General features: G+C 34.8%; 5 protein-coding genes across 7 annotated transcripts; 4 read left to right on the top strand and 1 right to left on the bottom strand.

Annotated features, from left to right (window-relative positions):
• Window positions 1–259: 259 nt before the first annotated feature.
• Window positions 260–3,118, top strand: LOC108854207 (UDP-glycosyltransferase 74C1). Of its 2 annotated transcripts, none has more exons than XM_018627714.2 (3): window positions 260–667; window positions 1,680–2,040; window positions 2,214–3,118. In XM_018627714.2, exons 1-3 carry the CDS (start codon window positions 381–383, stop codon window positions 2,937–2,939), a joined length of 1,374 nt encoding a protein of 457 aa, XP_018483216.1. In that variant the 5' UTR covers window positions 260–380; the 3' UTR covers window positions 2,940–3,118. The 2 variants fall into 2 exon arrangements, with proteins under 2 accessions (XP_018483216.1, XP_018483218.2); XM_018627716.2 differs by lacking the exon at window positions 260–667 and adding an exon at window positions 1,121–1,442.
• Window positions 3,085–7,030, bottom strand: LOC108854206 (integrin-linked protein kinase 1). 2 transcript variants are annotated; one of them, XM_018627712.2, is made up of 12 exons: window positions 6,364–7,022; window positions 6,186–6,260; window positions 5,352–5,456; window positions 5,177–5,262; window positions 4,807–4,927; window positions 4,624–4,703; window positions 4,477–4,539; window positions 4,252–4,373; window positions 3,987–4,072; window positions 3,756–3,877; window positions 3,482–3,613; window positions 3,085–3,368 (listed from the first exon to the last, which is right to left on the bottom strand). In XM_018627712.2, the coding sequence occupies exons 1-12, from the start codon at window positions 6,796–6,798 to the stop codon at window positions 3,362–3,364; spliced, it is 1,434 nt and encodes a 477-aa protein (XP_018483214.1). In that variant the 5' UTR covers window positions 6,799–7,022; the 3' UTR covers window positions 3,085–3,361. The 2 variants fall into 2 exon arrangements, with proteins under 2 accessions (XP_018483214.1, XP_018483215.1); XM_018627713.2 differs by lacking the exon at window positions 3,085–3,368 and having other exon boundaries at window positions 3,478–3,613; window positions 6,364–7,030.
• A 663-nt stretch (window positions 7,031–7,693) lies between these two features.
• Window positions 7,694–11,406, top strand: LOC108854208 (acetolactate synthase small subunit 1, chloroplastic). The gene is made up of 12 exons (XM_018627717.2): window positions 7,694–8,061; window positions 8,222–8,435; window positions 8,513–8,596; window positions 8,705–8,773; window positions 9,273–9,356; window positions 9,492–9,644; window positions 9,769–9,855; window positions 10,040–10,144; window positions 10,224–10,346; window positions 10,454–10,606; window positions 10,820–10,885; window positions 11,085–11,406. Exons 1-12 carry the CDS (start codon window positions 7,709–7,711, stop codon window positions 11,172–11,174), a joined length of 1,581 nt encoding a protein of 526 aa, XP_018483219.1. The 5' UTR covers window positions 7,694–7,708; the 3' UTR covers window positions 11,175–11,406.
• A 10,861-nt stretch (window positions 11,407–22,267) lies between these two features.
• LOC108848668 (receptor-like protein 41) lies at window positions 22,268–25,102 on the top strand. Its single transcript, XM_018622090.2, has one exon. The coding sequence runs from the start codon at window positions 22,285–22,287 to the stop codon at window positions 24,940–24,942; it is 2,658 nt and encodes an 885-aa protein (XP_018477592.1). The 5' UTR covers window positions 22,268–22,284; the 3' UTR covers window positions 24,943–25,102.
• Window positions 25,103–25,444: 342 nt separating this feature from the next.
• Window positions 25,445–26,438, top strand: LOC130510651 (protein disulfide isomerase pTAC5, chloroplastic-like). The gene is made up of 3 exons (XM_057007174.1): window positions 25,445–25,609; window positions 25,813–25,889; window positions 25,961–26,438. The coding sequence occupies exons 1-3, from the start codon at window positions 25,445–25,447 to the stop codon at window positions 25,989–25,991; spliced, it is 273 nt and encodes a 90-aa protein (XP_056863154.1). The 3' UTR covers window positions 25,992–26,438.
• The last annotated feature ends 646 nt before the right edge of the window (window positions 26,439–27,084 follow it).

Genomic DNA, 27,084 nt, shown 5'->3' on the forward strand with positions numbered 1-27,084 from the left:
TGTAAGAACCTTGCATTTCTTTGTCCATGTCCCTTTTTAAGCTGGTCCACAATTTTTTTTTGAAGTCCATAGAAACAAAATACATAATAATAACACGAAAAAACATGCGCCACAAAAACAAAGAAGATGAAACAAAGAAACAGAAGTATTTCTTCAAAATGTATAATGAGATAATCTACCAAGTTGAAAAATAAAGAAAATAATTGAAACATACTCTGAAATTTTATTTTTTTTGCTTATCCAACATTGTAACTAACGAGACATAACTACAAGGAATCCTAAATACTAGTACATAGGAGAGAGTAGAATTAGAACATATCAATCATCACCCACTTCTTGTTTTCTGCGTCTCTCGGCAAAAAAAAAAAAACATAGAAGAAATGGGTGAAGCTGCACACGGCCACTTACTGTTTTTCCCATATCCATTACAAGGACACATTAATCCAATGATGCAACTCTCCAAACGCTTATCCAAAAAGGGACTCACCGTTTCACTCCTCATTGCCTCTAACACCCACCGTGAACCCTACACCTCCGACGACTACTCCATCACCGTCCACACCATCCACGACGGTTTCCTTCCGCACGAACACCCTCTCACCAAGATCAAAGATCCTCTACGTTTCAACGTCTCTACCACTCGTAGCCTCACCGATTTCATCTCTAGGTACAAGTTCATTTCTTTTAATTTGACCTTTTCTTACAGATTTTGAAAGTCATTTACTTTTTGCTTTTAATAACTGGTACTACTACTTCATTAAAGTCGCTTACAACTAATTATATTGCTAATAATAATGACATGATGAACCTTCATGGCTTCATCCTCTCCCAATTTCACCCATAATCAAATGTCCACAAAAACTCAAAGTTTTACGTTTTAGAATAATGTTGCTTTTGAGTCACATAGTTCAATGATTTTTACAGATTATGAAATATGTGAAAAATATAAAAGATGAAATATTATTAATTTACTTAAATTGGTTTTAGCATATTCAAAACTGTCATTTAATTGATTTTAGTAACTTAATTAGTAAGTCATTCTACTATATATCTAAAATAAATAAATAAATAAAAATAATATAATAAATATATCGGATGGTTAGTTGAATTAGACCATATCACCCACTTATAGTTTCTTTGGCTCTTAACCATACAAAAATGAGTGGAGCAAGCGGTCATGTGCTGGTGTTTCCTTATCCCTTTCAAGGGCACATCAACCCAATGATCCAACTCTCTAAACGGTTATCCAAAAAGGGACTCACCGTAACACTCATCATCGCCTCCAACAACCACCGTGAACCTTACAATACCTACGAATATTCCATCACTGTCCACACAATCCACGACGGTTTCCTGTCACACGAAAACCCTCAAACCAAGTTCAACGAACCTCAACGTTTCGTTAACTCTACTACTCGCAGCCTCACGGATTTCATCTCTAGGTATAAGTTTTTGAACGAACTTTCCAGCTTAACACGTAAAGTTAATTTTACTTTAAAAAGAAAAGTGGAAAGCTAAAAAGTTCAAAGAATAAGGAAGAATGATCTAAACGCCATAAAAACAGAGCTTCTATTTTAATAACTTAAAGAATTATTCAAAATGAAAATATTATTTAGCACCAAGTATCATGCTCAAAAAAAAAAAAAGTATCATGCTCATGTATATATGTATTTATGCAGGGAGAAGTTAACGAGCAACCCTCCAAAAGCTCTGATCTATGATCCCTTCATGCCCTTTGCACTGGACGTAGCCAAGGAGTTGGGTCTATACGTAGTAGCTTATTCCACTCAGCCATGGCTGGCAAGTCTTGTTTACCACCACATCAACGAAGGAACCTATCATGTCCCCGATGATAAGCACGAGAACCCGACGCTTGCCTCGTTTCCGGCCTTCCCATTGTTAAGCCAAAATGATCTTCCTTCTTTCGCACGCGAGAAGGGGTCTTACCCTCTATTATTCGAACTTGTGGTTAGCCAGTTCTCTAACTTGCGGCGAGCTGATTTGATCCTTTGCAACACTTTTGATCAACTTGAACCTAAGGTGAAATGGGCAACAATTTCTATTTGATAATATCAATTTGGGAGCTGAAATTATATACACATATTAACCACTAATATACCATATGCGAATGATTCATTTCGCTATGCTCAAGACTGGCTCAGGCTTTGAGAAGGTAGTTTCGTTAATATTATTTTGTGGAACGTGTTTTCTAGGTAGTGAAATGGATGAGTGATCAATGGCCAGTGAAGAACATTGGACCGATGGTTCCCTCCAAGTTCTTGGATAACCGGTTGCCAGAAGACAAAGATTACAACCTTGGAGATTTCAAGACTGAGCCGGATGAGTCTGTCTTGAGGTGGCTAGCGAGTAAACCGGCGAGGTCGGTGGTATACGTGGCGTTTGGGACATTGGCGGCTTTGAGTGAGAATCAGATGAAGGAAACCGCAATGGCGATTAGACAAACCGGATACAGCTTCTTGTGGTCTGTTAGAGATTCGGAGAGAAGCAAGTTACCATCTGGTTTTGTGGAAGAGGCTTTGGAGAAAGACTATGGACTGGTGGCTAAGTGGGTTCCTCAGCTTGAGGTTTTATCACATGACTCTGTTGGATGTTTCGTGACGCACTGTGGATGGAACTCGACGTTGGAGGCGTTATGCTTAGGGGTTCCATTGGTTGGGATGCCTCAGTGGACGGATCAGCCGACGAACGCTAAGTTTATAGAAGATGTGTGGAAGATAGGGGTTAGAGTGAAGGCTGATGACGAAGGGTTTGCGAGTAAGGAAGAGATAGCGAGATGCATTGTTGAGGTTATGGAAGGAGAGAAAGGGAAAGAGATGAGGAAGAATGTTGAGAAGTTAAAGGTGTTGGCTCGTGAGGCTATCTCTGAAGGAGGTACTTCCGACAAGAACATTAATGAGTTTGTTGCTCTTTTGACTTGAGAACATGATCCAAGTGTTGTTCCGTTTGTTAGTTTATTACCGAATAACGACTTCTATGTCGGTTAGATTCTGGTTGGAGTGTTTCAGAGTTAAAGCTCTACTGGTCTTACTGTACAATTTCGTGAGAAATCAGACTCTTGGTATATGAATGAAGAGCTTTCTTGCTATTTACATGAAAATGATACATTGTAATTTCGTAATGCTCAGTTCTGTGCATTAGAGAAGTCTCTATATAGCTCAATGAAGTATACTTTCCGACGTAATACATTGTTCTTACACAACAAGACATAGACATATGGGAGAGGGCGCACCGTTTCTTTTTGTATTCTTTGTACCGTTTTTTATTGTAAGCATGAGAAAGTGAGCTCTTGAATTGCTGACTTCTTTGTGTTTCTGAGTTAAACCTCTCCCACTTCTCTCTATTATTTCCTGAGAAATCATCCATTTGGTTTTTAGAAATAAACTCAAAAACATATGAGAGATTGGCTCTGAATTGCTAAACATAAATGCTAGAGTTGCCAAAGAGAAAGAACTTTTTTTACCAAGGAAACTTGAATTTCTCTTTCCACCACCCTTGTTTTGAGCAGTGTAGGAAGATCCTATCCAATCGAACTATGATCTCAGAAAATGTCGGTCTAACAACAGCTTCGGCATCCCAGCACTCTTCAATCAATCTGTTTATTATTAAAAAAAAAAAATTGAAACAATACGTTAGTAGAGGTTGATTATTAGGATCAAGGACCAAGCAAATGATGGTTACTGTACACCAAGCAATCTATGTTACTAATTTGATAAATAGAAGATATGTGCATTTACTCTCTCATCTCTTGGGGACAATTTTTGGACTTGGCCTTAAAGGAAGGTCTTCTTCCTTCCAAACACATTAGCTTCACTGCCTCCTCTGGGGGCTTAGGATGGAAAGGTTGCCCTTCAATCATCTGTATAATTTTAAATATTAACTCAAACAAGATACAGTAAAATCAAGAAATGAAGATGAGCAGTATTATCACGAATACATGACATTAATGGTAATCATAAGGTGCATACCTCATATAATAGGACACCAAAAGAGTATGAATCCACACTTCTGTCAAATATTTCATTTTTGTAAATCTCAGGCGCCACACAGTAGTCTGCAAACAATAGGCTCATTATTAAATCAGTATTGCAAAAGTAGAACAGCTTTTTTGTACTTGTATCAAAGCTTCTCAGAAATACAGATGTTTGATGTACATCACATGCCCTCAATTCTGAGCTATACAACTCTTGTCGATAGTAAATTTATCAGATGGTATAATATATGGGCACTTACTTGAAAGATCTATATGTGCCCCGTGATTAAGGAGTCTTGATTTATCAGGCGATAGCTTTGTAAAACTTATCGATCCAAATCCTGCCACCTTCAAATGTTTTCCATTATCCAGCATAATATTTCTGCCACCTTACAAGAAGTTGCAAAAATTAGTTAACAAGAGGTCCAAAGTATGTTCACTAAATATTTTCACATAGAGATGCTTCTTTATTTAGTTTATCTTACTTGGGTTTTAGATCACAATGGATTACTAGTTCTGGCTTACACTCGTGGAGATAATTCATTCCCCTGAGAAGAGCCAAATGATTTGTTCAGAAGACATATAAAAACAGTGTAAACTTGAATACAATCTTGGAAAAAAAGGGTACATGCCTGGCTATATCGAGGGCAAATCTTAGAACTTTGGATGGAGAAAGGCGTCCTTTCTTTTGGAGATAGCTCCCAAGGTCACCCTGCAAGTTACCCCCAAGCCGAAAGAAATTATATCCTAGAATCCAAAAATTGATTAATGAGTGTGACAAATCTTGTAAGGTGTAAAAAGAGGGAGATGCTTACTTTAGGATGATACTCAGACACAATCATCATGGGGACATTTTGAGTAACAGCTCCAACAAATTGCACAACATTAGGATGACGAACCTTTTCTAATAAAGTAAGTTCGTGTTTGAAGGCCTCTCTGTAGGTAAAAGTAATATAACAGTTTCAGAAAAAAACGTAACCCATTAAAACAGAGGGAATGAAGTAAATTCCAAAGACTACAAGAACTATGATTTAATATCTTACAGCTTATACATTTCATAATCACAAAGAGCATAACAAATTTCAACTATCAATAGCTTAGCGTAAGAAAAAAAATTGAAAATCGCTCTTGATCTATGTGCTAACTTAGACAGATACTCAAATCTAAGAGAAGAGTAACACGTACATGGTTTCATTATCCTTGTAGAGATCCTTATCAAGTATCTTTACAGATACCTTAGTCCCATTCCACTTAGCCACTTGATAGATTCCCTGGTAAGAGTAGTATTTTGTTAAGACCATACAAACTAGAAAACCAAAAACATCATCAACTGAAAAAGTGAAGCAAAAAGAGCCCTTGCCTTTGAGATACCATCAGCTTTCCGAACCTGAAGTTCTTGTGGATTCAACTCATATTCAGGAACTTCACGAGGATTCGCCACAACCATCGGTGTCCTTTTGGTTTTCTAAAACCAAAACAAAAAGTAACTACACGTATTGAGATATATGGAAAGGAAGGGTCCTCCGGCCTTGAGATTCATGAGACATGAAACTAGGACTGATATTTTAGCCCAGATTCAAAGGAGCAAACAAAACAAAAACAAGACCGGACTGTAACTCACAAATATCCAGATGGTTTTTATATTTTTACATCTGAAATATTTAAGCCGAACCAGAACCAAATTTAAAAAAAACCGAATGAGTATCCGAATTAGAAAATATAACTTTATATTTAAAATATTAATTAATTTAAATAAAAATAATCAAATTTCTATAAATATAATTTATAAACCTATAAAAATATTCAAAAAGAACTAAAAGAGATTAAACTATCCAAAATTAACAGAATTATCTGAAAACATCCAAATATTTTTTATCTGAAATATCTAAAATCATTTGAATTATCCTATACTTTTATTAGAAACCATGTAAATTGGTTCGTATTACACGATATGTTACCTAAAATACCCAAAAAACTAACCGGACTGAACCAATCTAAACTTTAAATTTTTAGAATATTAGCTAGTTTAGTTTTATTAGTCGAACCACAGACTAACCAAACCGATCCAAATTGCTTTTTTTTTGTCGGTTACTAACTGGATTCTAAATTCCTCTTACAAATTATCCAATATCCGAAATAAACGATTCGAATTAAACTCCAAAATCCAAAATGCTCATGTTTACTTGAGACATACCGGAACTTTGGCTCCACGAGCTTTCAAAATGTTGTAAACGTCCATGTTCCCATAGAACTTAGCATCAGCAGCTGCCTATCCACACAACCACCACCCAAAATTTCAGATAAAAAAGCACACACAAAAATAATAATATTAAGGTCAAAGAAAGTTAAAAAAAAAAGGACATTCACATTACCGTGCTTCCCCAACGATCACGAGCATCAATGTTAGCCTTCCTCGTCAGCAAAAGCTTCACAACCTCCACGTGGCCTTCACAAGCAGCGATGTGCAGAGCGGTACGACCATCGAGATCGATGCTATTAACGTCGACCCCTTCATCAAGCAGATCCCGAACACCTTCGACGTCTCCCCCACAGGCGACGAAGAGGAGCTGCATAGTGGCGTCGAGGTTATCAGGGACGGCGAGCTGAGGAGGGCGGTCGGAGGAGCCTCCTTCAGGACTACTCCTACGGAGATTCGGATCGAGGGAGGATTGCCTTCCGAAGCTGAACCGCATGTTGTTGTTGCGAGGATCGTGAGATGATTGGCGCGTGAACTGGCGGCTGAGCGTGCGGCGAAACGATGCATGAGATGAGAATTGCCTCGAGATTCCGCGTTTTAGGTGTTCCATCTGCGGGTTTTTTCGGAATCTGTTTCACGGAAATAAAATCAAATCACATTTTTTTTTGTTTTTGGTTTGAGCTGTGAGGATTATGTGAGATCCGGAGGAAGCGCGTTGGATTATCGAGGGAGATTTAATTTAATCAAATTAGTAGTTGTGATATTATTGGTAGGCGAGGTTATGACTTTGGTTTTGACTTCTGGGTGTTCCAATCATTGTTTGGCAACTCCCGCGTAAAGTTGGACTGTTGTCCACTTATTTCGGTTGCTAAGTTTGTTTATTTCTATAATTATGAAATTGTCCCTAAACGTCTTGTAATGATGAAACTAATCCCTGGAAAAATCCTTTTTAATTGAGAAATTGTTGAATAAGGATGTTGTGTCGGCAATCGGCATGAGATCCAGTCGAGGCCTTTTTGAGCTTTCTTTAAGCCTTTTTAACGTTTACGTATGACCCACATAGAGACAGACCAACGTATGACCCACATTTAGACAGAACAGGCCTCAGATGTTTTTCTGAATCGAATTCACAAAACTAAATGAAAACCGAACAGTTGAAATTCAATTTTTTTAAACATAGTGTTAAAATTTATATTTATAAATATCTAATATAAAATAGAATCAAACTTTCCTAAATAAACGAACTATCTAAATTATATAAAATTATTTTAGTTATTCAATATTTTTATTTAAATTATCTTAAAATTTCGAACCAAATCAGAATCAAAATTAACCAATTTTGGATATTTTTTATTAGCACCAAACCAAAACTCAAAAAAAAAAAAAAAATCAAACCGTAATTAAACTGAATTTGACAAATATGCTAAACCGTTCTTATATTTCTATAACCCAAAACATAAAAACCAAGGAAACAGAACCAGTACCGGTACCTAACCAAAAAAACCAAATGGCAAGATCTAATGCTCAAAACCTCTTATCACGTTTTTGCGTTTAGGACTTGGAGTGTGGTGGTCTCGGCACTTTCACCTGTCATTCCTTCTTCAATCCTCTCTTCAATGGCAAGCATCTCTACAAGCTCTCCCCCATCCCTTCGCAACTTGAGATCGGAATGTTCCTATTCTTCTTCTCCCGCCTTCACACCCTTGACTCGTGTATCGTTCCCGGCGAAGATTTCTCACCTCTCCGGTAAATCTCCGAACCACCGTGACAGCGAAACGAGAAAAATAACAGAGAGAATCATTACAAGGGTAGTAGACAAGAGGGTCTCTGACGCACCCTTCTCAGATGCTTCTCCGCCACCTCCACAATCAAAGTACACTGTTTTTTCTTTTAAAAGTTTACATCTTTTATCTGTGCATTGGATATATGATTGTAAAGTTTACATCTTTATCTGTGTCCTGACTCCTGATCGTTGGATATGGTTATAAAGTTTGTATCTTTATCTGTTTTATGATCATTGGATATGATTGTAGGGTGAGGAAGCACACGATTTCGGTATTTGTTGGAGACGAGAGCGGAATGATTAACAGGATCGCAGGAGTCTTTGCGAGGAGAGGATACAACATCGAGTCTCTTGCGGTTGGTCTCAACAGAGACAAGGCTTTGTTCACCATTGTGGTCTCTGGAACTGAAAGGGTGCTTCAGCAGGTCATTGAGCAGCTTCAGAAGCTCGTTAATGTTCTAAAGGTTGTTTTACTTTTTCTCTATCAGATTCTGCATCATCATTAGTATCTCTTATGTGGCTGTTTGACTTGATAAATTAGGTTGAAGATATCTCGAGTGAGCCGCAAGTGGAGCGTGAGTTGATGCTTGTGAAAGTGAATGCACATCCAGAATCCAGGGCACAGGTAGTTTTCTTTCTGTACTCGGTGGTTGCTTTTGGTTCAGCATTGAGGTGGAGTATTTTTTCCTCCTTTGAATTTTTTACCTGCCTTTGTTGAATAATGGATTTGCAGATCATGTGGCTAGTTGACACATTCCGAGCCAGAATTGTAGATACTGCGGAACATGCATTGACTATTGAGGTACTTCTTCTGCTAATGTTTTCTGGTGTTTTTAACTTGTGTTTTTATCCTCTTACTAATCAATAGAATACATAATTTTTCTTTGTCTAGTAGTGTATCATTTGAAAATTTCTGTCTTAGTGGTTTGGATTGTGGCTGCCGTTTGAAGTTGATTATGACAAATGTTTCTGTTTAAGTTTGTGTTAAAGGTTTATTTGTAATAGATGGTGTATCACCTTCAACATATTTTTGACTGTTCGCTAACTTAATATAACGAGAAAGTTCTTGATCAAGTTGCTTCACTCGACCACACTAGCCAATATTCTGAATTTTTAAAGTTTGTTTTGTCTGTCATGATTTCTATGGTAGTGCTCAGTGTTGTTTATGATTGGTAGAGAAACAAGAACATATATACACATATTGTTCCTTGCTTATTATGAGGAAGTGGGATAAAAAAAAATGGTTTCTCTAATTTACATATTTTATTTCTGTAGTATTTATTTTGTAAGTTATCTTGCAGGTAACTGGAGATCCTGGGAAAATGATTGCTGTAGAAAGAAATTTGAGAAAATTTCAGATCAGAGAGATTGTCAGGACAGGAAAGGTAGTAATCTTAGATTGTTTGGCTTTTAAAATGAATGAATGTAAATAGTTACATCTTTCAGTGGACATAAAGACAGACAGATCTCGTGGACTTTCACTAATTTACGGAATATGGGATGATGATTATTGATAACAGATAGCACTGAGAAGGGAAAAGATGGGTGCAACTGCTCCATTTTGGCGGTTTTCAGCAGCTTCCTATCCAGATCTCAAGGAGCAAGCACCTGCTAGTGTTCTTCTAGGTAGCAAAAAAGGAGCTGTGGTCCCTCCAACCGAAAAAACAACAGGGGTTTGTGCTTCTCTTCTCTCAAAAAAAAAAAAATTCAGTTTAAGAACCTTTTGTTTTCTGTCCCTTGCTGTCATCTAAATATCTTCATCCAGTCTTAAAAGTTTTGTATGGGTTTTAAATGTAGGGAGATGTTTATCCCGTTGAGCCAGCTTCTGACCTAATGGTACACCGTGTTCTTGACGCTCACTGGGGACTTCTCACGGAAGAAGATGTAAGTGAGCTTGTTGCTAGATGAGATATATGTAGATTTTTTAGATAATGCTACCTAAATCCATAGAGTGTGTAAGACGGCTGTGGAGTTTTTTTTTTTTTTCTGTTTACTTACAAGGCTGACAGGTTTTATTTTGGTTGTTTTGTTTCACTGATAATAGTTAATTTTTTTTCTGATCTTTCAGACGAGTGGGCTACGGTCACATACTCTATCTTTGCTTGTAAACGATGTTCCAGGAGTTCTTAATCTCATTACTGGTGTTTTCTCTCGAAGGGGATACAACATTCAGGCATAGTCCCTTTCTCTCTCTATCTCACCCACACCTAATGTTTTTGCTAATACACTGACCAATCTTCTTTTTGGTTTAGAGCTTGGCCGTAGGACATGCTGAAACAGAGGGAATTTCACGCATTACAACAGTTGTTCCTGCGACAGATGAATCAATCAGCAAATTGGTGCAACAACTTTATAAACTCGTAGATGTGCATGAGGTATATATATAACAGTTTGAATGCTCTTCATGTTACTATCCTTTGTTCTTTTATTTTTTTTTGCCATTTATCATACAACAAGAATTCTTGTGGGGGATTTTCTGCAGGTCCATGATCTTACTCATATGCCATTTTCTGAAAGAGAACTGATGCTGATTAAGATTGCTGTGAACGCTGCTGCGAGAAGAGATGTCCTGGACATTGCTAGTATTTTCAGGGCAAAAGCTGTTGACGTATCTGATCATACCATTACATTGCAGGTAATTTGCATTTATCATTTGAGGTGTAGTTGCACATCTTTTAAAAATAAAAAATATCTTATCCATTGGAGATCTTAAAACCCATAACTTGTTTGATCTAATCCTGAGTTCTGTTTGACAAAATTTATGAAGCAGCTTTTCCATCTAAATTCCTTTCTCCTTTAGTTTTTTTTTTTGAAATTGTTGCTGATATTTGTCTGCTGTGGATTTTAGCTTACTGGGGATCTTGACAAGATGGTTGCACTGCAAAGATTGTTGGAGCCCTACGGTATATGCGAGGTTAGTTTTCGTTTCGTACTCCATGTCATAACTTGTAAACCTTGGCGCTAATAAATAAGTCTGGTAAAATCAAAAACCAAAGCCTCTGATCCATTTTTCTAATGTCTTCTGGTTGTGCTTAGAACAAGAATCAGTTTGAGAAGCGTTGTTTCTTGTATAACGTATCCATGTCTACTAATGAGCAATGAATCAATCACAGGTTGCAAGAACAGGGCGTGTGGCATTGGCTCGTGAATCCGGAGTGGATTCGAAGTATCTTCGTGGATACTCTTTTCCCTTAACAGGTTAACAACCCAATGGCAGAGTAGGATACAAAAACTGTATCCGTGGAACAGCAAAAATGACTTTTGAAGATAAAAGTTTCATTAAATATTTTATGAGCCAACCCAAAGGTCTATAGCTAGAGAGACTGTGTAGATATGTTTGGGAACTTTGTTTATTTTATAATTAGCAGATTTTTGAATTTTGTGACTTCATTTCAGTTCCTTTATTTTGAGAATAAACTGTTGTTGGGATTGATATTGGCTCGTCTTCTTTTTTTCCCAATAGTTATCTCCTACCATGCGTATATTACTGTGACGATATCTAACAGCATAGTCTCTTACAGAAAAGATTTATGAGAAGAAAATAATAGTTACAGAAAAATCTCAGCAGATACTTGGACTCTTAAGTCATGTCATTTGTCTATTGATACAATTATTTTGTATTTACATAACTAAATCATTTTGGACTATCAATATATTAAAGTTCAGAAACTCAATTGAAATAGATCAATATATTAAATGACTTAAGCGCACAGATGGACTGACTTTGTAAATGTTTTGGATTGGATAGTCAAAGTCAAGCGTTGACTGAACCGGTTATGTACTGATATTTATGTCCATACTTATCTTTTTTTTGTAAAATATGTCCATACCAGTGTTGTTAAAACCGGACCGGCAAGCGAACCGGAATTCTTTTGGGTCATGGATCAATGTGGTTCGACCGGGTTCGATCCGGTTCGATCCGGGTTTGATTAGACTAAATTGAATTTAATGATATTTTGAATATGTATATTCTTACGAAGATAAATATTATATCAAATAAAATATTTCAATAATCATAATATTAAAAAAATTTAAAAAGTACCAAACTGAAAATGTAATAAAAGTAAAACAATGTAATAGTTCAAATCTGAAATCCATAGAAAAAACACATTTAAATTTTATTCTCTAGATTTTTGTCACTCCAAATCTTCATGGGCTTTAAAAAAATTATAGACACATTAGTTAAAAATTTATACTATTAAATAAAATTAAAAGTATACCATGATTGAGACGGCTTTACTTTATTAATCTGTAACCCTATTTTTATTTTAAAAAGAAAATGTTAATTGTTTCATTAATAATTTTTTGGTTTATACAAGAACCATGGTTTAGCCGGTTCGTTGGGTCATCGGTTCACGGGTTTTTAACGGTTCGATAGGGGTTTTTAACTGGTTCAACTATAGTTGGGTTTTGCCATTAACCCAAATCGCATTTGTGTCTGGTTCGTGGTTGAACCTGGTCCGACCGCCGGTTCGGTCCGGGTTTAATAACACTGGTCCATACTTATCTTCTAGTGAGAAATTCGATTTGCTTGCAGTATTAAATTACAAAAGAAAATGAAACAGTTTTGTGGATACTAATGAAACACAAGAGATGTAGCAATAAGTAAAAATATATGATATCTTTAATATGCAGAAACACACAAAAAAATCTTCTTAGACATACAGACAAACCTTAAAACTTCATTGGCAAGAACCCTTAACATGCAGAAACACACAAAAGACTTTCACAGAAGCAGAACAAATGCCAAAAATCTACATCTACTATTTTGTGGACTCATTGTGTTTCATTTTCTTCTTTATTTATGAAATGAGGTTTTTTTCAAAACTTTCATGTTTAAATAAGTTATGAGATTTTGTGATTAAGATTTAGAAGTGTAAAATCCAAATGTAAATTAAGAAGTTTGTAGTTTGGGGTTCGGAGTTTCGATTTTTAGGGTATTAACACATATATTCTCTAAATCGTCATACAACTTACACATAGGTCGTCCCTAAATCATCGTACAACGTTAACATGGGTCGCCCCTAAATCATCGTCAACGTAAAAAATGGTTGTCCGCAGGGGCGGATCTAGAAATCTTTTTAATATGGGACACACTATATGGCTTCAATTGGTGACTGCACTTTAGGAAAAAAATAATGGTGAAATTCTTATTCCTCAAATTTTATACCATTTATGTTGAATTTTTGGTCAAATTATAGACATATGGGTCTCACTCCATTCCTCTAATTTTCTTATGAATGAAAAAACTTATGAAGAAAAAATTCCTTCTCCAATTTAGATGAGGAACGGATTGAACAATAATTCATATATTTCTGTTTATTCATTTCATTAATTGAATTTTTGTTCATTATTTTTTTCATTTTCTGTTCAATAAAAGTGTCACCAATTGAAGCCATATTTATAAAGATATAGATAATTTAGGAAACTAAATTTTAATATAGTTTTTAAGTTACTAAAATTTACATCTTATTTTTTTAGATGTGTCAAATAATTTTTTTTAAATCAGATATTCTTTTTAGTAGTATTATTAAATTATATACTGCACATGATAATTTTCTTAAAATATTTATTCATTTTTGTTTTTTACTTCCAGCTAAATATTGAAAAAAAAATTTAAATAATTTTTTTGTTAGAGTAATATTTAAATAAGGTATAATTCTTATTTGGTATGTACTACTACTATGTAGCAAAAACAAAATTAAAGAAGTGATTAATAATGCTTAAAAAGTAAAAAAAAAAAACAAATATACAACTTCATTCAAGCACTCGAACTAGAATTGGGTGGGGCACAGTTAAATTTAGAAAAAATTGGCAAAATTGGCAAATCGCAAGTTTGTAATTTGACAGTTGGGCGACCTCAAGTTTAAATTAGCCAATTGGGCAATTTTTTGCATTTGCCCATGTAAACTTATGTCTAAATATCCTTTGGGATCTTTGTCAGATTCATTATTTACATCTTTGCCATTTTAATTAAAATATATCTAAAATAAAATTTGTCATATCACCTCTCTCATTCTTTTTCTCTCTTTTTTTTTTCACACCACCAACCATCATCTACGAAATCATCTCACTCTCATTCTTTTCCTCTCATCTTCTTTTTCTCTCTCATTCTTTTCTACACCACCACCTTTACAGTTAAATTAACTGAAGAAGAAGAAAATGTTTTCTTCAACTGAAGAATAAAAAACCATTACGCCCATGTGCAATCCAAGCCCCTGTTTATGAAATTTATACATATGCAACTCCTAATAACATCTAAATACAATTTTTATACACTAAAAATGATTAAAATGAATGCTTAATATCATACAAAAATACTATATATCATTTATTAATTATTAAAAGTATAAATACTAAAAATGTTTATTAAAATTTAAAAATTGATTTCTTAAAAGTAATCTAATGGGAAAAATTATCTAGGTTAGATTTCGATTTTATTGAAATTTATTGTAACTGTATTACATATTACATTCTCTTAATTATTTGGTTTTAAAAAAAAATCTTTCATTATATTTCATTATCTTTTAATTGTTTAAATTACATTTCATTATCTTTTAATAATTTAGTTTTTAAAAAATCTTTGAATAATACAAGATAATATAAAATGTCTATTTTCTATTAAAACATCTTATATCCATCTAAAATTCTAGTTTTCATGGCTGTGATTTTATTGAAAAAAACTAAACAATTAATAGAAAATGTCTTTTTTCTATTGAAAAATTATCTAGATTTTACTTCGATTTTATTGATTTGTTTTGTAACTGTATTATATATTTCATAATAAAAATTTGATGTATTTTTTTTAAAGAAATCTTTCATTATATTTCATTTTAGATGTCTTTAATGTCAATTATTTATTGTTTAATCTTTAATTGTTTAGATTTTTAATTATTTAGCTTTTTATTATAAAAAATATTTAATTGTTTAGTTTTTTTATTATAAGATGTATTTCACTTATTTATTTCAACATTTCATTTCTAAACAATCTTAAATTTTATATGAAAAATTATGTTGTCTAAATGAATGTGCTTCACATATATGAAAACACAATCAAACTAATATGTTAATTTATTTTATAGAATTTAATGAAAATATTTTGGTATATCAGCTTTCACAAATGAAATGTTGTTATAAATTATTTGATTGTTTTTACCACCTTTTAGTTAATTAGATCATTTATAACGAGATTGACAAAATTTTAGATTATAATACCAATAGGTTATTAGCAAAATATTTAAATTTTATATAGAGTAAAATATGAGTTCTAAATAATTAACGTATAATTGTTTTGGAGAGCACTATACTCTCGTTGTATTCGTAGATGTATTTAAATTTTATACTTAATATGTATTTAAACTCTTCAATGCCATAAGGGATATAAACAAAAGGTATTCATAGATGTTATGTATTCGTACACCGATGTATTCGTATACCTTAAATATATGTATACTTATGTATTTGTACACCTTAAGTATTCGATGGGTTATGTTGGTATTCATACATTTTATGTATTTGTACACCTTATGTATACTTATGTATATGTACACCTTATGTATTTGTACATCTTAAGTATTAGATGGGTTATGTTGATATTCGTACACCTTATGTATTCGTACACCTTCTGTATATCTTAGGTATTCGTACACCTTAGGTATTTGTACACCTAAGGTATTCGTACACCTTATGTATACTTATGTATATGTACACCTTATATATTCGTACACCTTAGATATTCCTACATCTTATGTATACATATACTTATTTCTTGAGTTATAGTGAATTAGATTGTATTAAACGTTAGGCATAGGGTTCCGGATTTACCTAAGGGTTCCAGATTGTTTCGGATTCTGGATTTACCCAATGGTTCTGGATTTATCCAAGGGTTCCGGGTTTATGATTCAAGGTTTAGAGTTTAGGATTTTAGGTTTAGTGTTTTGTTGATGATTTTTAATATTTAAGATAAATGTAGACAAATTTGTTCTTCCTACCATTTTGACAAAAAATGAAAGATCCATGTAGGTTTCCAAGTTTATTAAATTTATCCAGATTTATGAAAATTACCCATAAATTTATATAATTTATGAATAATTTATCATTTATTTGGGTAAATTTCATAAATATGAAAGTTTCTTTTATGGGTCAAAATGTATAATTTATTCGGATTCCGGATTTATCCAATGGTTCCGGATTTACCCAAGGATTTTGGATTTAGGATTCATGGTTTAGAGTTTAGGATTTTAGGTTTACTGTTTTGTTGATGCTTTTAAATATTTAAGATAAGAAGTTTATGCGAGAGAATTTGGTCAAACTCAGGTTGAGTCTTAACTTTTTAAGACATAAAAATCACTAGATACTTGACATGGAGGCACCAAATTATCCTATATTTTTTGGACTTATTCTTGGGTTCACCCATAGAGTGAACCTTAAGGTTCACCAACCAATAGAAATCACTCATTTCACAATTGATATCTTTTAAAAAATTAAACAAAATATTGTCGAGTTATATTACATTTTTAAAATAAAAATATTAAAAAAATAAAAATAATAATATATGAAGAAAAAGATTTTTAAAAAGATTTTAATTTCGTCAACAAAACACTAAACCCTAAATTCTAAATCCTAAACCCTTGGATAAATATTAAACCCTAAATTAAAAACATTAAACCATAATAGTATTTTTAAGATTTAATGTTTTTGTGTTTAGTGTTTTTGATTTAGAATTTAGGATTAATTAAGTGTTTATGATTTATCCAAGGGTTTAAGGTTTAGAATTTAGGGTTTAGGGTTTAGAGTTTAAAATTATCCAAGGGTTTAGGGTATACCCAAGAGTTTAGGGTTTAGGATTTAGGGTTTAGGGTTTAGTGTTTTTTGACGATATTAAAAATAGTTTTCAAAAAATCATTTTTTGTAACGACTATTATTTTTATTTGTTTTTATTTTATTTATTTTAAAAACATAATATAACTTGACAATATTTTCTTTCCTTTTCTAAAAAATATTAATTATGAAATACTTGATTTCTATTGGTTGGGTGAACCTAAATGTTCACTCTAGGGGTGAACTTAAGAATAACTCTATTTTTTTGGAGTTATTCTTGGGTTCACTCCATAGGGTGAACCTAAAGGTTCACCAACCAATAGAAAATTGTCATTTTAGATTTAATATCTTTTAATTAAGAAAACAAATAACTTGTCAAATTATATTATCTTTTCAAAATAAAATTTAAAAATAAATAAAATAGTATATAAAAACGAATTAAAAAAAATAATGTTGTCAACTAAACCCTAAACTCTAATACTAAACCCTAAACTCTAATCCTAAACCCTAAACCCTTGGATAAACCCTAAACCCTTGGAAAAACACTAAACATGTTGTCAACAAAACACTAAACCCTAAATTCTAATCCTAAACCCTAAATCCTTGGGTAAACCCTAAACCCTTGGGTAAACTCTAACACTTGGAAAACAATAAACATTTGGATAAATTCTAAACTATAAATCTTAAACACTAAACTCTAAATCTTATAAATAAATATTTTTTTAAAAATAATATTTTTTAGAACTATTGTTATTTTTATTTATTTAATCTTTTTATTTATTTTAAAAGCATAACATAATTTGGCAAATTATTTTGTTTCCTTAATTAAAAGATACTAGATTTAAAATGACAACTTCCTATTGGTTGGTGAATCTAAAGGTTCACCCTAGGGGGTGAACCCAAGAAAAAGTCATTTTTTGGAGTGAAATAGCACTATAGCGGATATCTTTTTCAATAGACTATAAGTACGGCTCTACCTATGACTAATCAAGAACTTGGGATGATTGGAAATCTGCAGGTTGTACTCAATATGGGATTATATTGGTTCTAGCAAGTAGATTTGATCCTTGAAAATTAAAGCTATTAGATCACTTCATCGTGAAAGGTGTAGGATTTGTCATTTTATTAACAAATTTGTCATTTCATTAACAATTTTTGTCATTTTATAAACATAAAAATTATAACACTTTGCTGCCAGATCCCAATTTGTCATTTTATTTTTGGGAAAAAAATGTAGCATTTCGTGAGTGTTTCTATTTTTGGCAAAAACAAAAAGTGTGAGATCAATTTTGACCAAAAAATGTAAGATTCACGTAGGTTTCCAAAATTATTAAATTTACCCAAATATATTTAATTTAAATGTAGACAAATTTGTTTTCCTGCCATTTTGGCAAAAAATGAAGGATCTATGAAGGTTTCCAAGTTTATTAAATTTACTCAGATTTATGATAATTATCCATAGATTTACATAATTTTATGAATTATCATTTATTTGGGTAGATTTCATAAATATGAAAGTTTCTTTTATGAGTCAAAATGTATAATTTATTGGGTAACTTTCATAAATTTTAGAGTTTACATCGATTTTATATTAATTCATATAGATTTATGTTGACTTTATATATGAAAAACATGTATTATATTAAAAGCAGTTGCTCATATATGATTTTTAAATATTAAATATGATCCACAAGTTTAATGAATAAAGAATGTTTATGGGGTCCACAAAAGTTAGTTGTTAAAAGTTAGTGAGAAAAAAAATTATTTTTATAGGAAAAGTGAATTTTGGGTCTCACGAAATTACTTTTCCAACTTGCCAAGTTTAATAGGCAAAAAGGTTAAAAAAATCATAAATTTATTCTTTTTCTACTAGGTTGCCCAACAACCTAATAAAAACTTGGCTTGCCCAATTTTCTAATTCAAACTTAAAAATTGCCTAATTCCCTAATTCATCCTTAAATTTATTAAGCCAAAAGAGCTATACGTTTATGATTTTACACAAAGCATTTACATTATTAATATGTGGCACTTGCTACATCCCAACCTTAGTTGGGTCCGCCCCTGGTTGTCCGTATTTTTTGGTACAAGAGCGTCTCTTATCGTCATGCAACCAAAACACAGCTCGTCCCTATGTAGTCGTACAATTTTTTTTATATATATGCTATCCACAATCATTCTTCAAAGCACAAGAAACAAACATAAATCAAAGCGAGAAGATTGAATCTTCTCAAGAAACATACGGGAGTGCTCGCTCACCAGAAAAGTTCTTTTAGACTCTGCATAGCTTTTCCTCGGTTTCTTGATTTGAAACTTGAGGAACCGGGAAAAGTCATGTGCAGTAGACAAGAACTGTTATGGAACCGTGCTCTCCTGTTTTTTTTTTATAATTCAATCCTATGACTGCATTAGGACGAATCAAAAACATGAGTCGTCCCTAATTCGTCGTACACTAAAAACGTGGATTATCCCTAATTAGTCGTAATTTTACGACTACTGTACAATGATTCTTAAAATTCTATATATACTCGACCCCCAACGAGAGAAATCAGTTTCTCTCTCTCTACCATCGCCTTTCCGTCTCTTTAGGTATAACTTTTTTTTAGTTTAAGTGGTTAGTTTAAAGAATTAGTTTAGGTTTGGAACTAGTAAACTGTAGGTGGTTAGTTTAGGAAATTAGATTTGATATATATCAACTAACAATTTTTTTTCAAAAAAACAGGTTGATCGAGCAATATGTCTGGTAAACAAAGACTTAGGAACAAACCGAGGTACGGGACTACATTCCTCGGTGGGTCGAGTGATCCATCAGCTTCTACCTCCGGTGGTGGAACCACACCGGACTTTGTCCCTGAGAGTCAATCTCATAGACGAACTTCGACTCAGCAGTCAATGCCTCCGCCTCTGTCGCTTGTGCCTCCTCCACAGCATCCCCACCCTCCTCTGCAGCCTAAGCCACATCCCGAAGATGATGTCCCACCTCCTGCAGCACCTTCTGGGAATCCGGGAGGCCAGGTATACGGTTGAGGACCTGCTCCAAATGCCTGGTCAGGAAGGTTTAACTATCATCGACCCCGATCGACCACCAAACACAGTTTGGTAATAACTTTTCTTATTCTTAATTATTTTCGAATTTACTTTATTAATAATATATTATTTTAAATTTATTGTTCTTCTAAATTTTCTAGGTTTAAGACGGACAATGACTGGGAAAAATCTGTTGATATTGCATCAAGTCATACTTCACTGACCGCATCCAAACTGGAGTCTTGTACCTGACTATGTTCGAAGGACGTGGTTCAAGATTCTTGTGGTTAGTATTAATTATTGATTTTTTAATACTTTATTTTTTCTGGTCAAATTTATTTATTTAATTCAATTATTAATTAATAATTTTTTGTAGCAAAACTTTAATTGGTCTATTGCCGTCAACGAGAAAGTCAAACAGGCTTTCAACAAGAAGGCGATGACTCGCCTTAAGAACAATGTTGGCGACTGGAAAGATAAGTGGCGGTTTAAGGAGGATGCTGCAAAACCAACATTCCCCAGCGACTACGTCTTGACCGGCCTCAAGGCTATTGAACGAAGCTTCGCAATTTTTGCAAGTCCAACAACTGTTCGGCGGTTTTGTTGACGCGTGATGCTGAGGGTAATCTGCGCTTGGCCCATACTTCTGGCCAGATTTCCCACGTTGGAGTCGCCTTGAAGATGGTAAGTGTAATTTATTTAATTAACTAAATTTTAATTTTTAAAATTTATAAATATTTTAGTTACGTACTAATGCTCAAATTTAATTATAAAAAAATTCTACATAGGCCGCTGAGATAGGGGAGCCACCATCCCTTGCAGCCCTTTACAAGAAGACACACAGCCATAAAGATGGCACGTTCGTGGATGCTCGGGCATAAAGGATCCATAACGAAGTGGAGACTCGGATTCGGTGAACGATGTTTTAAGGGCAACAACGGTTGACGCTGCTACAAGGCAGGAGGAACATGTTCAGATCCAGACAGATTTGACGATTGCCAACAGAGTCATTGCGGAACTGTGGGCCGATAATCAGCTTTTCTCTAACATGCTCGACCTCATGGCTGAATCAAACCCATACGTTGCACGGATATGGCGGGCTGTACGACCGCGCCGTGACCCAACTCCCAAAGAGCAAGCGGATTTAGATAGACAAGCCGGAATCCGTAATTCCGAGCTCCGAAATGATCATAACCTTCCTTAGTTAGGTTAATTTTCATTTTTGGTTTGTGTGTATATGTTTTTGGATATTAAAATATTTTTAAAATATTAGATTTCTTTTAAAAATAATGCTATCTTAAATAATATTTTTAAAATTTTACTTTTTTACAATTTTAAATTTTTGAATAATTATTTTTTAACTAGAATATTAAAAAATATCAATGTAAATAAGTCGTTGTTTTTACGTTGAATTGATGTGGACTTAGATCTAATGTGGACGTAAATTTTAAGACGATTTAACGTCGACGTCGATGTATATTGATCGTACAATGTACGTCTATGTTCCCTCTATTCTACATCTATATTTTATGTCATCTTTACGACGATACATACTACTGTATGACTACATGAGTGGACGTAATAGTACGTCTCCCTTACGAAGATTTGACGATTTTTCTACTAACTTTAGTCGTCTTAGTCGATAATCAGTTACGACGGACTATTTACGACAAACCTAAAATTGTGGGTATGTCGTCGTAACTCGTAATATACGGTTAACAGCGACATAACGACTATATCTGCAGTCGTTGTGTACCAGTTTTCTTGTAGTGAAACCTTTTTACAACATATATGTTTCTGTTTTTGTTTTTATGAAGTTGATCTAAACTGTGTAATGAAAAAACTTTTTGACAAAAAAAAACCACCCTTTCAACAAAAAGAAGCGGCAACTTATAGTTACAGCAGCCTTACAGGACTGAGAAGAAGAGGCTAAGGCTATATGCTCTTGGAGTCACAGTAGCACAAGTCATTGTTTCATAGTCACAATAGTAAAGCCTGTCACAGACTCACAGTTACAAAAAAATAAAGAAACCTGATTCTGTATGCGGAAACCAAGCAGAGGATGACAATTGACAACTTCTTAATTTTCCAGGACTACAAAAATGCAATCGACAGAGAGTTTTTCTGAATTCGGAAAAGTCCTTAACACTTCAAACAAATAATGTCATTATCGTTGTTAAAACAAAAAAAATGCCATTAGCGTTGATAAATGAAAGCTAAGTAAAAACAACTTCATCACTTCATTGATGATGCTAAATTATTCCAGTCCAAAGTTATACGCTAGAAAAATCAACTAACGTGGATTTCACTTCATGATTTCAGTGGCAATTAGCCATACTAACTTATTCTATGTCAAGTTGCCTGGGTGGGGACCGACCAGCTCAAGTTGAAACCCACGTACCTTTATTTATACCACCAACCTTCTCTCATTTTTCTTAAACCAAAACAACTCTTCTTCATAAAGGTACCATGTCTGAGTCACGTTTCCATTTGCATTTTCTCTTGCTATTCTTGCTCTATTGTGTCTCCCCTTCAGGCTTCTTCAGTTTAAACATAGTCTACATAGACCATTGTAGCTATGTTGCTTGTCCTCCCCCTCAGATTCAAGCTCTCACTGAGTTTATGAATGAGTTTGATAGCAGACAGTGCAACCTCAGTGATCCCTTTAATGGAGTCTGGTGCGATAACTCTACCGGTGCCGTCACGAAACTACAGCTCAGCGACTGTCTCATTGGAACTCTAAATCCCAATAGTAGCCTATTCAGGTTACATCACCTTCGTCACCTGGACCTCAGTCAAAACAACTTCACCTCATCTTCACTTCCTTCGGAATTTGGCAATCTCAACAGGTTAGAGGTCTTATCTCTTTCCAATAATCGCTTTGTAGGCCAAGTTCCTTCCTCATTTAATTACCTAAGCCTTCTTTCCCTTTTAGACCTTTCCCAAAATGAGCTCACCGGTAGTTTTCCACTTGTAAGGAATCTAACAAAGCTCTCTATTTTAAGCCTTTATAATAATCATTTCTATGGAACTCTCAATTCCAACACTACTAACCTGTTCAATTTGCACCACCTCCTTTACCTTGATCTAGGTTCCAACAGCTTCATTTCATCACTCCCTTCTGAGTTTGGAAATCTCAACAGACTAGAGCTATTGGATCTTTCCTCCAATAATTTTTTCGGTCAAGTTCCTCCCACAATTAGTAACCTAACCTTGTTACAAGCATTGTACCTTGACAAAAACAAGCTCACTGGTAGTTTCCCACTTGTACAAAACCTAACCAAGCTGTTATATATAGATGCCAGTAACAATCACTTCTCTGGAACCATTACATCTTCTCTAGTTAATATGCCTTTCTTATCAATTCTAGATCTGCATACAAACGATCTCACCGGATCTATTAAATTTCCTAACACCTCTACCCCATCTAGGCTCAAGGCCTTGTACCTTGGGAATAACCATTTTGAAGGAAAAATCATAGAGCCTATCTCAGAGCTCATCAACCTCGAGATTCTTAACCTTTCTTTCCTAAACAAAAGCGATCCAATTGACTTAAGTCTATTCTCCTCTCTCAAATCTCTGTTGCTCCTTGATCTTTCTGGTAACATTATATCTCCGGACAGTCTAGATTCAAAGTCAGACATCCCAACCAACTTGGAGAATTTGTTTTTAATGGGCTGCGACATCAGCCAGTTCCCAAATATCTTAAAGAACCTTGAGAAGTTGGAGTTTATAGCATTGTCCGACAATAGAATCAAAGGAAAAATCCCGGAGTGGTTTTGGAACCTTCCTCGTCTTACCTCAGTGTTTGTTCCAAATAATTCTTTTGATGGTTTTGAAGGTCCACTGGACGTTTTGGTAAACTCATCGGTGAAGAAATTATTTATCGACCAAAACTGTTTTGAAGGAGCAATTCCTATTCTACCACTCTCCATCAACGACTTCTCTGCATCATACAACAGATTCACAGGGAGCATACCTCTTTCACTTTGCAATTATACGTCTCTGATGCAATTGTCGCTAGCTTACAACAACCTCACGGGTCCAATTCCTCAGTGCTTGAGTCACAACAACTTGACAACTGTGAATCTTCGGAAGAACAACTTGGAAGGAAGGATTCCTGACGCGTTTGTAACCGGTGCTTCTCTACAGGAACTTGATGTTGGACACAATCAATTAACAGGAAAACTTCCAAGGTCTCTTCAAAATTGCTCATCTCTAGAGGTTCTAGTTGCTGACCACAACATGATTGACGACAAGTTTCCGTTCTGGCTCAAGGCGTTACCGAATTTGCAAATCCTTATCCTCAGTTCAAACAAATTATATGGCTCTATCTCTCCTCCTGATCACGGTTCTCTCAGGTTTCCAGAGCTGCATATATTTGAGATATCTGATAATAAGTTTACTGGAAACTTGCCACCATCATTCTTTGTGAACTGGAAAGCATCGATGAACGAAGACGATGTTCACTATATGAAATACGATGAAGATAGCTCTGGGAGTGTGAGATATAGCGTTTTAGAGTCTATAGATTTGCGATACAAAGGTCTATCAATGGAGCAAAAGATGGTCCTTACCTCCTACGACACCATTGATTTTTCTGGGAACAGAATTGATGGACAGATCCCTGAATCGATTGGTCTCTTGAAAGCATTGATTGCACTCAACTTCTCAAACAACGCCTTCACAGGTCATATTCCTCTGTCTTTATCCAATCTGAGCAATCTCGAGTCATTAGATCTATCAACCAACCAACTCTCAGGGACAATTCCTAGTGGACTCAGTAGTATCTCGTTTTTGGAGTACATAAATGTGTCTCACAACCAGCTCAAGGGTGAAATACCACAAGGAACACAAATTACAGGGCAACCTAAATCCTCCTTTGAAGGGAATGCAGGCCTTTGTGGTCTTCCTCTCCAGGACAGTTGCTTTGGAACTAATGCGCCACCGACACAACAACAAACTCTGGAAGAAGAAGAAGAAGTAAAAGTGTTGAACTGGAAAAGTGTGGCAATAGGGTATGGACCTGGAGTGTTGCTTGGACTTGCAATAGCACACCTCATTGCTACATACAAACCAGAGTGGCTAATTAAGATAATCGGTCCGAACAAGCGCAGAAGCCGTTAGGAATGTTTTCAGTTTGAGTATGATCCTTCTAATGTATGTCAAGTGGTTGATGATTCCTCTTGTATGGAAGCATCTCTTTATGTTTGTTGTATCATTATCTGATGCTTTGTTTCTTTTGTCGTTTTCTACAAAATAAGAATGGTGAACGTTTTGTTGTCAATTTCATATGCATCTCCAAGTCATTATCCTCCGTTCAAACAAATTCTATGGCGTGATGTCCCCTCTTGATAAAGGTCCTTTAGGATTTTCCGTTGGCAACGTGTCAGCTCGGGAGTGGGAGATGTAATCGACGTCTTTGTCGGTGTCTTTGAGGTGGCTTCGCGAGGAACAACGCTGGACACGCGAGCGTGAAACCCTTCTACAAGAGATTGCGGATCTCCAGCTCCGAATCCAAACCTTAGAATCGCAGCAGGTGCCAGATACGATCTCGAACATAGCTGCTCTGCTTCGGGTTCTCAAGAAGAAGAATCGAATTTCAGAGAGTGGGTCAAGCGCAAAACCAATGGTGTTGGAGAACACGAGAGAACTCGAGGAGGAGGAAGAAGAAGAGGAGGTGGTGGAGAAGCGGGTGATTGCTGAGGAAAAAGTTAGGGGTTCGGAGGAGGCGGTGAAGAAGAGAGTCAGATTGAAGGTGGGAAGCGAAGGTGAAGAGGTTCAAGCAATGCAGGTCTGCTTGCAATATCAAAAATCTTTCTCTCAGTTTTAGAGCCAAAGGCGAGTATAAGATGAATTTGATCTAACTAATATAAAATGAATCTTTCAAAGATTAGAATGATTGATGTTTTGTAAATGTTAATATTTTTTTATTCCAATGAATTCTTATGTGAACATTCTTTTGCCCTTGTTGATAAAAAGCTTTGCTAAAATTAGGATTCTATTGGCGTGAGGAGGATATGGAGTTTTCCAGCTTCTCAAGTGGGACAGCAAGAGCTGTTAAGACTTGGCAAGTATGTTCTGTACCTCACCTCTGGTTTCTCTTGATGTGGATTCTGACGTAGTTTATGTTTTGGTTCGAAAGGCATCACTTGGTGTCCGTGAGGATGGGATAATGACAGAAGAGCTCCTTCAGATGTTGTTCATGGATCAAGTAATCAATGAAGACGTAAAGACAGCAAGTACAGTAAAGCAAGAGGTAAACCTGTACCATTTTTGCCTTCTTTTCTTGTTCTAAGTCATGCATCCGAGTATAGAACAATCGAAGATTTTATGGAAAATACTTGTGGCGGACGTAGCAAGCCTTTGGTCTCTCTATGCTTTGGTATGCAGTCTCCTTACTATGACTAATGGGGACTTTCATTGTATGGTTTGGCCTCAAAAGCTTGTTGGTTGGGTATTGTTATGACCACAAAAATGTACAAACAACTCTTCTGTATATCAGCTAGTAATCTTTGTATTAGACTTGTTATAAAACAGAGGTCTTGTCCAGTGGTGGATTGAAGTTTTAAAGAGTGAACTTATCAAAGCCTTGTTGAAAATGTTTAACAATGTTGTATCAAAACCATTTAAGTTTGCTATAGATTTGTAGATTAAGCCGAAGAACAAGAAACAAGAGCTTATGTTTTGCCCTTTCATAAAAATAGAGAAGTTCCAACGTGTGGGCGGCTAATGAGTCTGAAGATCGCAATCTCTCAGCTGGTGTAGTTTTCCGGGTAATTCTGAGGTCGAGTGTTTGAACATCTCTTTTCCCCATCTCTTCTTTGAAACAGAGGTTAAAAAAAGAAAATATTACATTCTAAAGCAATTTTAAGTTTTTATTAACAAAATAAGACAGTTGTTACTACTAGGATAGTTTTGTTTAACCAAATCCACATTCCTTTACAAACTAACTAAATTAGCCTCGATACAAGTGTTTATCACCTTTGACTAAATTTAATATATGTTTTTAATTTATTTAACTTTAACTCTTACTCACAAACAAAACAAAGTGGATATCACATCTTTTTGTTCTTCGTCTTCTTCATCTCAAGTTCACAACCATTTTTTATGAACTGAAATCTGTTTTTTCAGATTTTCTTTTTACAAAAAACTAACCAATTATTATCTCTATTTATTATATCTATCTTTTAAGATATGTCAAGCTATATTTCTAATGGTGTAAAAGTCATGACACAACGATGTCAATGGCGGAGATTGATTAAAGCT

Source organism: Raphanus sativus, chromosome 4 (genome assembly GCF_000801105.2).
Source record: "Raphanus sativus cultivar WK10039 chromosome 4, ASM80110v3, whole genome shotgun sequence".
In the NCBI taxonomy this organism is placed as follows: Eukaryota; Viridiplantae; Streptophyta; class Magnoliopsida; order Brassicales; family Brassicaceae; genus Raphanus; species Raphanus sativus.

What these genes read in the sequence shown, in the direction of transcription:
- LOC108854207 (XM_018627714.2), top strand. Translation starts at nt 381, where the DNA reads ATGGGTGAAGCTGCACACGGCCACTTACTGTTTTTCCCATATCCATTA. An exon ending in CTCACCGATTTCATCTCTAG is followed by an intron (nt 668 to 1,679) that starts GTACAAGTTCAT and finishes GTATTTATGCAG; the next exon opens with GGAGAAGTTAACGAGCAACC. An exon ending in TTGATCAACTTGAACCTAAG is followed by an intron (nt 2,041 to 2,213) that starts GTGAAATGGGCA and finishes CGTGTTTTCTAG; the next exon opens with GTAGTGAAATGGATGAGTGA.
- LOC108854206 (XM_018627712.2), bottom strand. Translation starts at nt 6,798, where the DNA reads ATGGAACACCTAAAACGCGGAATCTCGAGGCAATTCTCATCTCATGCA. An exon ending in CTCGTGGAGCCAAAGTTCCG is followed by an intron (nt 5,457 to 6,185) that starts GTATGTCTCAAG and finishes TTTTGGTTTTAG; the next exon opens with AAAACCAAAAGGACACCGAT. An exon ending in CATTGTGATCTAAAACCCAA is followed by an intron (nt 4,374 to 4,476) that starts GTAAGATAAACT and finishes GTAAGGTGGCAG; the next exon opens with AAATATTATGCTGGATAATG.
- LOC108854208 (XM_018627717.2), top strand. Translation starts at nt 7,709, where the DNA reads ATGCTCAAAACCTCTTATCACGTTTTTGCGTTTAGGACTTGGAGTGTG. An exon ending in CCGCCACCTCCACAATCAAA is followed by an intron (nt 8,062 to 8,221) that starts GTACACTGTTTT and finishes ATATGATTGTAG; the next exon opens with GGTGAGGAAGCACACGATTT. An exon ending in AGCCCTACGGTATATGCGAG is followed by an intron (nt 10,886 to 11,084) that starts GTTAGTTTTCGT and finishes AATCAATCACAG; the next exon opens with GTTGCAAGAACAGGGCGTGT.
- LOC108848668 (XM_018622090.2), top strand. Translation starts at nt 22,285, where the DNA reads ATGTCTGAGTCACGTTTCCATTTGCATTTTCTCTTGCTATTCTTGCTC.
- LOC130510651 (XM_057007174.1), top strand. Translation starts at nt 25,445, where the DNA reads ATGGTGTTGGAGAACACGAGAGAACTCGAGGAGGAGGAAGAAGAAGAG. An exon ending in AAGAGGTTCAAGCAATGCAG is followed by an intron (nt 25,610 to 25,812) that starts GTCTGCTTGCAA and finishes TGCTAAAATTAG; the next exon opens with GATTCTATTGGCGTGAGGAG. An exon ending in GAGCTGTTAAGACTTGGCAA is followed by an intron (nt 25,890 to 25,960) that starts GTATGTTCTGTA and finishes TTGGTTCGAAAG; the next exon opens with GCATCACTTGGTGTCCGTGA.